This window comes from Taurulus bubalis, assembly GCF_910589615.1.
Source record: "Taurulus bubalis genome assembly, chromosome: 15".
In the NCBI taxonomy this organism is placed as follows: Eukaryota; Metazoa; Chordata; class Actinopteri; order Perciformes; family Cottidae; genus Taurulus; species Taurulus bubalis.
Window position 1 is genome coordinate 13,921,641 of NC_136603.1, and position 14,313 is coordinate 13,935,953.

Below are 14,313 nucleotides of genomic sequence, written 5' to 3' on the forward strand. Positions count from 1 at the left end.
GCTCATGTTGAGCGCTTGCTTAGAGGAGGACAGGGACTCCCTGTACTTCAGTCTACCAAGTAACTGCTCGTGCAGAGCCTCATTTCTGCTCCCGGAGCCAGACCCACAGCGGAGCACGGGCTGCTCCCCATCACTGTGATTCAACCGTATAGCCTGGTTATATTCACTACCTACATCACTGCAGTCAGTGAAAGGGACGGAAGAGCTGCTGCCTTTAGCAGCCTGAGATGCTGGACCTGTACTCGGATGATCTGGGTGGGTCTGTCGCGTTGAGCCTCTCGTCTCCTCGGTCCTGGACACAGATCCCGTTCTGTCCTCATGGCCGTTTATCGGGTGAGACGGGCTTGCCCTGGTTGTCCTCGAGGCGGAGGGGTCTTCTGCGCTCACCAACACTGACTCCTTCCAATGACGTCGAGAAGGAGAGTCTACTCTGTCCGCGGGAGTGCCACTCTGCCAGAAAGAGACAAAGACCGACAATTCAAACATTTCACAGGTATAAATCATTCGTCACTATGTTTGATTTGATTGTGAATACTAATGGTGTTTTTAATTAATCCTGTCTGACTTGAAGGAAGCCTGTAGAGTTTTCAAACCACCTGTCGGGCTACGTGGCGCTGTTTTAAAAATCAGCTGCTTAATGTGATCTTCTAGCATGCCCAGAGGAGCCATATATATATATATATATGTCATAGCGTAGCAATTATGATGAAGCAATGTGCAATGGTAATATATATAAATAAAACAAATACAAATTCAAAATAATTGAAAATAAAATAAATAAAACTAGACAAGGTACCATTTAGGCTTTTTCTTGTGTGAATGGAAGCACAATATAATGACCATAATGAATGAGATCCTTATGTTTAGTAAATGCTCTAAAACCACTCACGTCTCTTGGCACTTCATGGTGGCGTGGAGAAGGCAAAGGCGACAGGCGGATATTGTGTTGGACCCGACTGTTGTGTTGGACCCGACTGTGTTTTCTGTCAGACAGGATGTTGAAGGTCAGTGTTATACACTCTGAGCACCCTCTCCTCGAACCAAATGTGTCAAAAAATGCTGCAGCCATTACCTTTCAAACGGGATCTTTTTAAACTCAGACCCCCTCACATAATCAATCACCTGTTTCTGTGTGCGACCGCTGTAGAGACAAGTAGAGGAGAGAGACGATAATTCTTGGAGAGCTGTCGAGGACTGCTAAGGGATGGGGAGGCAGCGGCGTTGTGGAGCTGCAGCAGTCTTAAGATGCAGAGAGCAGCTTCATGATGCAAACTCACCTGAATCTGAAGGAGGAGCCTCGTGTGAAGAGCACAGGTTTGGGCTTGGGCTTAGGTTCCTCAAAGAGGCGGAAGAAGGCGTGGTATTCAACGCAGATCTTCCAGAAGACTTTACAGCAATCCCTGCTGCCCATCAAAAACTCCAGAGTGTCCTGATATGAACTCTGGGGTACACATACAAACATAAACTTACACCACAAAGCACTGATGGATTTTGTATATTACACTGTGTGATTCACTTACATTTAGATCTGGCCTCAGCTTGATGAGGAAACGTTTCCTTTTGAAGCTCAGTTTACGCACTTTAGACCAGTTGAAGGCGTTAATCTTCGTGTGCCCCTGCAGAGATGAAAAATAACCTTTATATCTGAAGCTATAACAAAAAAATACATAACATTTTTACCACTGAACACATCTTCTGAAGCGAACTTAAAGCACAAATAACCCACAAGTTCTCATCACATCTGTACCATGCAGGTGACTTATTACACATTACACATTCATCCTTAACACACCACTTGTTGACCTTCAAACTTGTGTGACTGACCTGGAGGACCAGGACACCAGTGTGCCCCACAGCCAGGCTTAGCCTCGTGCCCTCACGATCCTTGGCAGGGTGGAGGCGAATCCCATACATCTCCAACCTGCGCGCCACTTCTAGTAACTGATAGTCGGATTCTGCTGGCGTTTGACCTCTGGCAACACAAACACAACAGTTACAAGTTAAAGAATAAGGCTGGAGATATTTAACAATAAGGAAAACATAAACTAAGATAAAAATCGACAAACAATGCATGATTAGAAAGAGTTTTTGTGTAGCCAAAGACGGATTTTTGTGTTATTCTATACACACCATCCTGCTGCTGTAAATACTCCCCTGAGCATCACGTGTATTAATCCACAGTTGAAAATAGTCCTCAACAAAGGCACCATTTAATTAAGTTTTTGTCACATTTGCGATAAACTAGCCTTCTTAAAAAAAACTGGGAACTGAGAGCCATAGAAAGGGCAGAGTCAGTAATGTTAGACTAGCTCATTATTGGTGTTGGTCTTTTTATGAGATTTGTTGAAGAAATATATATGAATGCAAGAACAATATAGAATGAGATAGATAGATGTATACTTTATTCATCCCCAAGGGTCAATTTGTTAAAACCGAATAACAGCTATCTAATCCATAAATCTATGTATTGGTATTGTACAAAAGTATGTATTTTAAAAAGGACTATAGCAGGGAGGGTGACACAGCTAAATAAAAATAACTAATCTTACCGCCAGGTTTTAACGCTTTGACTTAACAAGTGCACACAGTAGTATTCATTATCCTTTCAGCTACCCTTTTAGACAAATAAATTAAATCTTAGCTTCTCGTCCTGCTGTGTGTCTCACTAATTGAGGTGAAAAGACCAAGTCTGAGAGAATCCAGGTTTCTCGTGTTCATCCGAGTTTTTGGAGCAGTGGTGGAAGGTTGGGGGGAAGGGTTGCAAATACTAACCAACTTTCCTAATTCTTATCAGTGCATGAGCCTTCCTGTTTCCTGTGTGGTACTTAATGAGAGATTTAACTCGGCATGGCACCAGCCAAAAGAACTGCAGTTACAGTTATCAATTATAAAAAAAACGCGGAAAAACTGCACGTGAAAGAGAGCAGTCAAATCTAATGGAGCTCCTTTCGTATAGCAGCTGCCAACTGTGTCCACCTCTGGCATGGCCCACGGTAACGTAGAGGTGAGACAAGGGTTGGCAAAGCTCGGATTCAAATATGTGCACTGATGAGGACATTTTGAGGGAGGATGGTGGGAGGAGATTTGGAAAGCTTCCAATAATATACTCCCAGCAGCATACCACTCTTAAACATGAGGCGGCTATTCAAATGAGAATAGGCTCTTTAAAATCTGTGTTTTTAACCTACTAACCCAGCTCACAACAGCTGTGTGACTTATTTTGGTAGGTTGAAGGAAGGTTTTTTTGACGATAGAGTGATTGAGAAACTCATATTCACTTTGGCCCAGAAGCTGAAGAATAAGTTACTTAAGTCTTTTCCAAGTTTGATCTATGACAAAGAACTACACAGAGCACTTTTGAGAAAGAACCCATTCAGTCGATGGCTGATTTCCCAAATGTATTTTCCCCCTGTCTGTTAAAACGTCCGGCAGGGACACACACAAGTTCTTAATCAACTGATCCTGTTCAAGGGTGAAGAGAAGAATTGTTTTTCAGCCATGGGTTCGGTGATGTTATGAAGAAAGCTAAAAATAAACTTTAACTGGATCAAATAAATGCCTTATTTAAAGCTGTGTACACCACACGTTACTCCAGTTGCAAACACTCACATATTCTTTGAGTGAAACTCCATGATCTTGTCAATCAGGGGCATTTGATCTGGGATGTAGTTGTTGTTTAGGAGGTGTGACCGACACTGGCTCTCCTCAAAGTCCCCAATCTCAGCTAAAGAGTGAGGAGAAGAAAGGAAAAAGTTAAGTTTTTTGTGTTTCTAGTAGATCACAATTGCATGCTTTAGTGTTCAAAGACGCATCATTTTCTCATACCGTCTGCCTCAATATACTTAAATATGCCTAAAAATCCCAGTCTGCTCTTATTGGCTTGGAAAAATATGACGCACCTTTGTAAAGGTACTGTAGGTCTCCAGTTGTGGACAGTTTATTCTAATGAGCCTGCAAGTGATATATGAAGGGGAACCAAATCTGATTGGTTTGTTCATTCACATGTTTTTTGATCTAGGCAGCCCACGAAAAACTGACTGTGTTGTTTTACTTCACATATAGACGCTGCAATATCCACATATTTGTGCACACAAATCATTTTTCTTGATATGTCCTTTTTCAAAGGCCATCAGACTACATTCTATTCTCCTTTCACAGATTCACTAAATCTCTGAACTCTACTGGGATAAACACCTTTATACTAAAATACATTTCTTTGTGTAATAGTATTGGGATTAAGAAGAAGTATAAAAATAACTTGTTTGTTTATTGTCTACTTTAGACATACAATAGACACAAATATCATCCATGTTGTCTTTGATTTCTTCGGGGGATCAGACCGTGTTTTAGAAAGGTCCAGTTATTAAAAATGCTCAGTATTTTTCTACCATGGGGTGTGAGGTTGTTCTGAAGCCGTTCTGCAAGAATAGTAAAAGGTATCCATAGCAACACACAGCTAATCAATTTGCGATGGTGCGCAGTGTGCTATATGACAATAATAAATTTGATGATAAGCTGCGTGAGAAAAAAGCTTAGTGCGTCTTCAAAGACAGTTATCTAAATCAGTGGACTCTAAATGAGGAAGCAGCCATGAGGAACTCACACTGGATAATATGGGACACCATCAGTGCGGCACTGGTGTCATTGCAGGTCAGACGTCCACAGGAAACATCCTGTTTGACCTGGAGGGCAAACAGGTACCTGGACACAAACACAAACAGTTTTCACAGATTCAGAGGAGATGTGGTGGTGGTATCCAGTGCTGGAGCAAGATCAAATGAAAGGCAATTAGAAACACCACGTACTGCTGAATCCTAACAGGACATCCAAGGGAGTTGCTGTAACTGAATTATATTTCAGATTCAAGATTATCTACACTGGTTCTTGCAAATTCATACACGATTTCCAAAAGAAGTTAAGCCAGATGCACACTTCAGTAATTAATAAATTGAGTGAAGTCTAGATTTACTGACTCTTGTGTTACAGTGCTGCTTCTCTTGGATGCAAGCCAGAGCAAGAACTACTTTAGTCTTCATAAAAGCTTCAGGAATAAGTCATTATAATTAAGTATTGGTTAAAAATACAAATGCGTGATCCAGTGCAACATGATGAAACTGTGATTCCAAATGCATAGCGCTGCTCCCTAACCTCATGCTGGAGGAAGGCCCACTTTGGCAGGAAAAAAACATCTCAAGTATGCTTTTTGAGGTCTTAACCAAGCTTAACACTACATGTCAGAGGGACATTACTCTCTGTATGCCTATTATTTATCAACTCAGACTGTGAAAACAGACAAGTTATGAGTCTGCTCCACGTCGAGGAAACAGAAACTAGAAAATCATTAGCTCCACGCTAATCTCCAGAGGGCTAAATCATAAACATGGCAGCCCTGAGACAATGCAAAGCAGAGAATAAATCACCTGGCAACTGAGGCATATTCTCATGTATGCTTCTACAATCATTTTTCGTCATAACTGAAGTTGTTCACATTGACAAAATGCCAATAAAAGCACATTTCAATGCCAACTCCAGGATAAACTTAAATGAAATTATGTGGAAAGGAGCTCACCGAGTTAGCTCCTCCAGTAGCTGGGCATGGTCCGGAGGAAAGAACTTCACAGCAAACCTCAGGATTGTGTGCTTCGGTCCTGGGTAGCAAAGAGGAGTTTTGTAATAATACTAAATGCATTCACTTGCCAGTTTACTAGCACCTATAAAACAAATGCAATCCACCAAAATAACTATGCCATTGAATCAACACATTTAGAAACACTTACGTCTAAGCTGCTTGATAATGGGCTTAATATGGTCTAACCAAACCTGTGTGGGGAAAAAAAGGATGAAAGAAACATCACTAAGTACTGTTCATAAGCAATGCTAATTCCAAAATGTACAAGAAAAGGATCTGTTTTTTAATTTTCATCCTCACTCACCATCATCTTTTGATGGTTCTGAAACTCCAAGCCAAAGTAGTCACCTTCGATGAGGTTCATGTGGGAGCACACCAGGTCAAAAAGCACCTTGCCTGAGGCTTTTTGCTGTGAACAGAAGGTAAAGAAAAACTGGTTAAAATAACACTTGTCTGCACAGTATCCATCAATATATTTTGAACTTTTGTTCTGAGCAATTCAATACAAGTGACATTTTATACAAAGGACAAAAAAACTCAAGCCCAATGATAAGACTTTGGCAGTTGTGAAAGACAAACTGCTTTGTAGACCTGTCAAACCCAGAGGAAGTTAAAGTCACTGAAATAGATGGCTACTCTGCTATCCTCCATCCTTCCATCGTACCATTCAACAACACAGTAGGCCACAAAAAGCCACCACAACTTTGGAGCTAGAAGGTTCCCATGGAAGGTCAAATAAATGTCAGGAATTTCCACTGAAACATGTCTTCTGTTACAGACGCCCCGAGGAGACACAGAGCTCTGTCAGGCAGACAACAAGAGCATTTCTGCATGGCTGCTTCCTCGTGACTGGTTTGCACCAGCGTACAGCGAATCACAGCTACAAAATGTGTTTATAGTAGCAGTTCCCCCTGGCTCGGATAATGATCCAGGGCTGCGTCTGACTATGCTTCAAGGAGTTTCTCCTCTACTTTTTGCACAAAATGACAGCTACTACGAGAATTCCCCTCATACAAGTGAACTGTGTTGGCGTCCTCTTTTCATCTGACAATAAAAAGGGGTTTGCCTGCCTGTAAATCTGTAGTGTTTCAAAGGCAAAGAATGACACGGGCTGAGTTAAAATTAAAGCTCTACCAGCTTAGTGAGAGGGTTTACACTTCCACAACCGAATCCATAATCTTCCCCAAACATGCCTCCCACCCTCACCGCTCCTCCTCACGTCTGTCCTCCCTGTGTGCAGCACCACCATCTCTCTCCAGGCTGCCCCATGCAGTGCAGAGGGCATCCCACCACCACAAATCAGCTGTTTCCTTAGAGTGATAGCCAAAATACTGCACACACACACACACACACACACACACACACACACACACACACCTCTATTTAAATTTTGTTTCCTGCGCCGATTTCGACAAACGTGCTCGGTAGAGGCTGCAGGAACAAGAGCGGCTGAATACAGTGATGGCTGAAGAGTGTTTCTGTCTCACTGGGGCACTCTCATAACCAGCCTTATAAATCAGCTGTGAGTGTAAGATGTTGTGGTGCTGCCATTTGACACGGCCGACACAATAAGAGCGCTGTCGTTAATGAAGCACCAGTCACAGAGATTGGCCGTCGGCATGACGCGGTCACTCAGAGGACACAATTAGTAACATTTAGAATGAGTCGAAAAGTTCACAAAAGCATGTGGACATTGGTGTTCACTTCATCGCTGATCCGCGGGCCTTTTTCACAGCAGATGGTTTGACTTATCATAACAGGAAAAGCACAAGTGTCTCAGTAAATCATGACAACACGTACAATACCAGGACCTGGAAACTGAAGCAGTAGAATATAATTCAGCCATCGCTCCTTTTATTATTCACATGTCTCCAGTGAAAAAGGCCTAAACGCTGTTTATATAACAGCATCTTGGCAGTTATCTATGGAGCCAACCTTGTCTGGTCAGGCTTCCTTCAGTGAATTCTTAACGTATCAGAAACCACACAAAGCACATGTTATTAATGGCCATTAATGGCTGCCAAATGTAACAATACTAAGGGTCCAAAGCCAGGCGAGCAGATGTGTGAGGCACTTCTTTGAGATAAACGATAATGTCAGCAGACAAACAGGCTCAAATTGTTAACATGCTAGTATTAGCGCTAAGCACAATGTGCAGCTGATGTCATACGTTTTGCAGGTATTTTAAACCTGCAATAACTAGTTGTTTGGCCTCTTGCGGACACCTACATTAATCTTGTGTACCAAATGCCATGACAATCCATTCAGTATTTGTTGGGATATTTTAGACTTCCAGACCAACCCTCCAAACAACAGCCATTCCTAGCTTAAACATCTCACTTAAGCTTGCTCAAGTTCATTTAGAAAGGTAGAGAAAAGCAGCTGATACCTGAGTTTGTGGTTTCCTCCTCCAAGTGCTCAGAAAGATTTGAAGCCAAAAGATAGTTTACTGTGTCAATGTAACGTTATTCTTACTTATTAGAAGATTAATTTGTATTTTCCACATTCTGATCTAGTCTCTGAACTCCACCAATCTTAAAACAATCCTTTGTGACAACTGTGCACAAATGCAGATGGGTTGCCAATGCACGACTGCTCTATAGTCTCACAAAGCAGAAGCTGTGACTTCTTCCCTCCGACGTGCAGCTGACACATGATCCCTCATCCATACATATGAGGCGGCGTTTCCACCAGCAGAAAGGTTACAGTCTTAAAAACACATCATGCTCAGCGGATGACATTTCTTTGGTCATCCACAATGCCAAGAAAATGTCACCAATCTCCTTTTAGTACCTCTATCTATAAAATCACTGGAGCTAGTTTACACAGGAGCAGCCAATTCCCGAGTGAGACGTTGCATCCTGATTCAGCATCTCAGTCCCAAGCCGGGGAGTGTCGGTCTAGGTCTGAACATTGGCTCATAGGATGCTACTACTGTCTACATGTGTACGTGCGCTAACATGCCCGCCTCGCTACACTGACCTCCACATGCTCCGACTGACAGAGGAAGGCTAAATAAAGATGACAGCAATGTCTACACACATGTCCACTTGGGTTCCCCTTCAGGGTAAAGGAAATACACCCCTCCCCCCCCAGAACCCTACCTCTTGTTAGTAAGCTCCTGTCAGCACAAACAACCCCATAAAGGTCAGGTGTAAAGTAGCTTTGTGTTGCCTCTACTCTTCCCCTCCAGGAGTTGTTGGTATGTTCCACTTCACTTGCAATAAGTCAGGCCGGGCAGTGCTCACCAAACTCTTCCTGGGGTCGTGTGGTGGGTGGGTGGCATGAGTGGTAAACAGACAGCCAATGCCTTTAGGCTCCAGATAGGTTGAGAGAACAAAGAGAATGGTTGAATATGTGAGTCTTGGGAGTACAATAGAGGAGGAGTTGATGTTTTTTTAAGGCAAGTGGTCAGCCATTGTTGGACGGGATATCAACTGGGATTTCAAAATTTGCTTCCATTTAATATTCCATTTAATATTGTCTTGTGTCTTAAGAAACACCGGTCCAATGGCCCCTTCTGGTTCAGTTATATCTTGACAGATCTTGGTCATCTCACGACGGGAGTTTTTCAGCTGTGACATTCAGCAACATCACAGGAAGCTGACCGAGCTCAAAGATGAAAGAGAATGTGATTTGAAGAGAAGAATAAGCAAATTAAGTAATGACATGGGAAAAGGTCACTTTTTAACTACTTCCAGTGCTTAACTAATACGGCTTCCAACATATTTCTTAAGTTATACAAAAAACATTCTCAAACGGACTTTTGAGGCCTGGAAACTGACTTCAGGAAATTCATTTTCACTTTTCACAACTTTGCATGTGTGAAGTAGAAGCAACAAAAAGCCCCAAGAGGGATTTTAGATACTTTTAAGTGAACCATGGATGTTCTGATAACACTGCTCAAGGCCGAGCTGAGATTGCAGAACAGTTAACACCAACAGGCAGATACATTCCCACAGCTAATCCTCCTGGTGTTGTTATTGAAAACATATGTGAAGACTGCATTGTCTTTCCGTCCCATACTCCATTCTGTCACAATGAAGCAAAACAGAAAAACTGCCATTTAAAGTATGTGCTGTGGTGTGAGTGAGCAATCGCAGAAGCAAGTGTATACGGTATGCCGTAAGGGAGGGTAGGACAGAGAGGTCAGTGGCAACTAAAGCTCATTGAGATTCAGGTCATGTGCTGCAGAGATTCCCAGGGTGACTCGACTACAGCGGGAAGCTGACAAAGAGAGAACAGTGGAGGGAGGCAAACCTGCTGATAAGCCTGTCAAATTACCTGCATACCCTCACAGCACATACGGACATGTGACCATGCAAATGTTTGCACTAGTGCGTTCGTAATTAGAACAGCTTTAATATAATTATACCTAAACTAAAACATGATGCCGTACTCAGCAAAATAACATTAAAAGCAGTGTAACATTTACAAGTAATTAAATGATAGGCTTTTCCCACTTTTTTTTCCTTCCTGCTGCATATGAAAAATATCAACAAAGAAATGAAAGGAAAAGTGATGATTGGGCGGCCACAGCTGTCAGAATCATTCTGTCACAGTAGGCCAGCCTCCAGGCCCTCAGAGGACAACCATGAAAATAATACCCTCTGTATTCAATAGGGGCTGAGATGGAGGTAGCTCCCCTCAGCAGTCTTCCTCCCTCCTTCCTCCTCCCAGCCTGTCTCGCTGCTAGAAACATATTGATTTTGCATGAAGAATAATTAAGCGTCCTGTCGTGACCGCTGTGCTGCTGAATACCTAACAGCACATAGCTCTGGGCAGTTGTGCGTGGACCTCCCACTGTTAGTCAGAGCACCATAAATCAGAAGGCAGATCTAACAGTTGTGGGTTTGCATCATTAGTGCCGACACTAAACAAGCAGCGGCAGAGATTCAACCAAACATGCCAACATTCTTTGCTGTGCTTGCAAATATAAAGTCCCTGTATTATGTTAAACATACACCGCAAAACTCCATGTACATGGAGTATCATTAAAATAAGCAGAGGGCAAGTGGGGGTTTTCAGTCAGCTGTAATTACCCCCCAAAAAAAGATTGGCCTCTTTTTTTCTTCATCTGCCTGAATCCTTTTCAGGGAGCTTCAAATTCTGAACCCATGCTGGTTATTCTGCACTGCCACCCCTTCCCAGAGCAGGGATTACTGTCACTTGAGGAGGAGGGGGGATACGTCACTTCACATTTAGGCAGAAACTCCACATTTAGTTTAGCTAGATAAAAGCAGACAGAAGAGCTGAATAATACATTTTAAAAGTATCACAGAGATATGCAAGAAGGAAACAGCTTGGAAATACTTTTGTTCCAAAAACAAATATTCACCACTGAAAAAAAATAATCCTACTTTCCCATAGTTCCAAGTTATAGGTTCTAAATTAGTCAAAGTGAGTCAAAACACTTATAGGATGATTTCTACTTGCCACACTATAGAATGCGCCCTTCATTATATTTAGAAATAAAACATTACAAACCTAAATTGGCTCTTCATCAGGTAAAAATACTCGCACGGATGTGGCAGCAGCCACTGGATCAGTGCACATCCCTAAACTAGAAATGCATACAGAAATAAATTCTTATAAATTAATTGTGTTTTAGAAAAAAATTTCAGACTACTGATTAAATATTACCTGACTTGCATGAAGTAATATAAATACAATTGGGATGGAATGTGTAGCAAAGTATTTGAAGAAAATTGAATAGCAACCCAGTGTCTGAGCCTCATTTTTGTGTGAAGGGAATCTGGATCACCTAAAGAATTAAGAGACAGCTGTGAATACTGTAGAGCACTAACTGTGAAAGCAGAGGAAATCAATAGGTTAATTAAGAGAGTCACAGTGTAACTGTGAGAGACAACTCCCACAAGGCCAGGCCATGAAAGAGACAAACCTTTCTTATATAGTCTGAATACACATGTCAAAGACATTTTTAGTAATTTGGATTGATTAAACAGTCAGTAGGTACCAAGCAAGCCTCAGTACAGATCGTCTTATTATAAAAAAAACATCAGTGAGCTGAATCAAAGAGATTATCTAGACTCTACATAGCAGGGTGAAGATTACATCTCACACTTAACCACAGAGGTTCCTCTGAGAGGACGGCGGTCTAAAATAATCTCAAACTGACCACCAAAAACTGCAATTCTTTCATAATGGCACCAAGTCCTCATCAGTCCAAACGAGAAAAACTGCAACCCTGGAAAGTCACATTCAATCCACATTCAATCCACAATCTGTCACAGTCCACCAAACCAAAGCACAAACCAACCAGGGCTCCAGTTTCATGCACCTACTCCCAGTAAACCAAGCCAGTGCACACCAGTATCATTTACGTCTCCACACTTCCCATAAGATCTAAATTCTAGATCAGTTGTGGGGCAGTAATCAGAAATGTATGCGTCTGGAATTGTGTGGGCACGCTCTGAACCAATGGTTTTAATATTTAGTTTCCTAATTAAAACATGTTAAGCTGCTGGGACTGTAAAACAATATCAGAAATCTCAAATTAATGCCAGAGCAGTTTAAGAGGCAGAGGAACAGCTGTTGAATTAGCAATCTGGGCATCGGCTGAGACAGATCAGTGACAGGCCAGGTACACTTCACAAACACCCGCACATGGTTATCAAGGACAATAACAGATGGGGCACATTCTTGTGGAAACATTAATATCCAAGGTATGTTAATTAAATATAAGTAAATGTGCCAACCTGGCTATATAAACAGCAGCTTGCTAATATTGGAGCAGACACACTGATCCACATAATCACTGAGACGTCTGCTTATGTGCTGTGTGTGTGTTGGAGAGATCACGACCGCGCATTCATAATATGGGATGTCATTAAGATACGGTGCATAAGCATCAATAGGAACATAATTAATATGTAGATCCTGGTGTGCCAAATTCAAATTCAAGACACATTAACAATCCCAGTGTGTAAAAATGCAAAGGTATAGCAGCTACAATAAGAAGGAGGCTGGATACCAACATATTAGGACAAGCAACTGTGATTCAACATCGGGTTTGATTTGGGCTGGTTTGGACGATAGGATGTAGACCACAAACAACAAAAATATGCTATAACGTATTCACCGAGATTGCTTTCCCATTAATTTCTCAATGTGTATTGCTTCATTGTGGGCAACATTTTCTATCCATATAGATACTACTTCTAAGGTTATATTAATAAAAACAAATACAAATGGCCATTATAACTTCCAGTAGCCCAAGGTTCAGATTTTCAACCTACTATCATGTATGATAAAGAAAAGCAGCTCACATACAGCATTAGAAGCTGTAACCAAGACAACATTGTAATCTCCGCTTGAAAAATTACTGAAACAATGAATCAATCATCAAATTAGCCACCAATTCATTTTCAGGCAATTGAGTAAAGAATTAATCAACTAATTGTTTTGCATTTAACTCTACCTGTACCATGACGGACGATTACATCCATATCACCCACTCCTAATTAAGGCTGAAATTAATGATTAATCTCTTTGTTTTTTAATCTCTTCCTTCAATTTATTTAATTATTCACAGTCCAACTCACAGTCTAACTCTAATTGCCTCCGCCAAGGAGGATATGTTTTTGGTTTGTTTTTTTATCAGTAGGATTATGTAAAAAAATGCCGTTATTTTCCCTTTTGTTTGCATTGCATGTGAAGTAGATGAGAACTGGGAGCTTGCGTGGTGTTAAAGAGAGTCTTTCCAGAGCTGCAGCAGGCAGGTCTCTCGGAGAAAGTGCTGGATCTGTCCTGCCGCACGTTCGCTTCCCCATAATCTCCACCAGTAATAAATAATGACAGCTGCACATGCTGCTTTACTGGTGAGGCCAATCAATTGGCCTCCTCGAGATTAGCCTTAAACTACTTATCCAACAGTGCTGCAAATCCAGAGGCCCTCTGCCCTGTGATGTAGTCGAGAGACTGTACTGATGAGCTCTTGTGACCTCACATCCAAAACCTTGTCAAATCTAGTCACATTTCATCCCAAACACATAGGAAAAGATGTAGTACATTCTTTTTTTGAATATGGAGGTTGAAAGCTATAAATCAGACCAAACATATTAGCTAATGTTTTTCTTTCAAAAGTATTTAGTCAACATCTGCAGAAACAGCCCAGGATCCAAAAAACAAGAAGTCAAAGATCATGTTTACGTCTTTTAAAGTTTTCACAATGAACCTCTGATACCACTTGGCAAGAGTGAAGGTGTTCTGGGATTTTCCTGTCAGAATATAGTTGACCTTAGAGCACACATATGTAGAGACAGGAGCCTCAGACCAAGGCTGCACTTCCTGTGGATGAGGATTAAGGTCAACAACTAAGAAAGCGCTCTCAGTTTAAAAAAGCACCCTTAATGCCACTGCTATAACCAGTGTTCATTGAACTCAAAATAGGTGGTCATTAGATCTTTAAAATATACCGCAACAAACTGTAAATAAGTGTTTTTTTTTTCTTTTAGCCCGTTTTTTCAACAAAAAATGTTGAATGGTTTGCATACCCATACTAAACCTGGGTTATCTCCTCAACTACAAGGGCTTATTGATACTCTTGGTGCTGCTGATTATTAGCATGCTAACATTATTGCTAATATACTTATGATTACAGGTCTAATGTTTACCATTCATAAAAATAAAAAAACAGTTTTACTGTTGGGATTGTCAAGTGT

At 41.4% G+C, this 14,313-nt stretch overlaps 1 protein-coding gene across 1 annotated transcript in view; it reads right to left on the bottom strand.

Moving 5' to 3' along the window:
• The window catches only part of LOC306747568 (FERM, ARHGEF and pleckstrin domain-containing protein 1-like), a gene marked incomplete at its 5' end in the record, with an annotated part of 45,088 nt that overhangs the window by 15,950 nt on the left and 14,825 nt on the right, over window positions 1-14,313 (bottom strand). Inside the window, 11 exons of the mRNA XM_079230626.1 lie at window positions 237-450; window positions 890-983; window positions 1,073-1,141; window positions 1,278-1,441; window positions 1,521-1,616; window positions 1,825-1,972; window positions 3,610-3,724; window positions 4,604-4,701; window positions 5,570-5,648; window positions 5,778-5,820; window positions 5,934-6,038. Of these exons, the coding sequence (XP_079086752.1) occupies window positions 237-450; window positions 890-983; window positions 1,073-1,141; window positions 1,278-1,441; window positions 1,521-1,616; window positions 1,825-1,972; window positions 3,610-3,724; window positions 4,604-4,701; window positions 5,570-5,648; window positions 5,778-5,820; window positions 5,934-6,038 (1,225 nt within the window). The remainder of the gene's footprint in view (window positions 1-236; window positions 451-889; window positions 984-1,072; window positions 1,142-1,277; window positions 1,442-1,520; window positions 1,617-1,824; window positions 1,973-3,609; window positions 3,725-4,603; window positions 4,702-5,569; window positions 5,649-5,777; window positions 5,821-5,933; window positions 6,039-14,313) is intronic.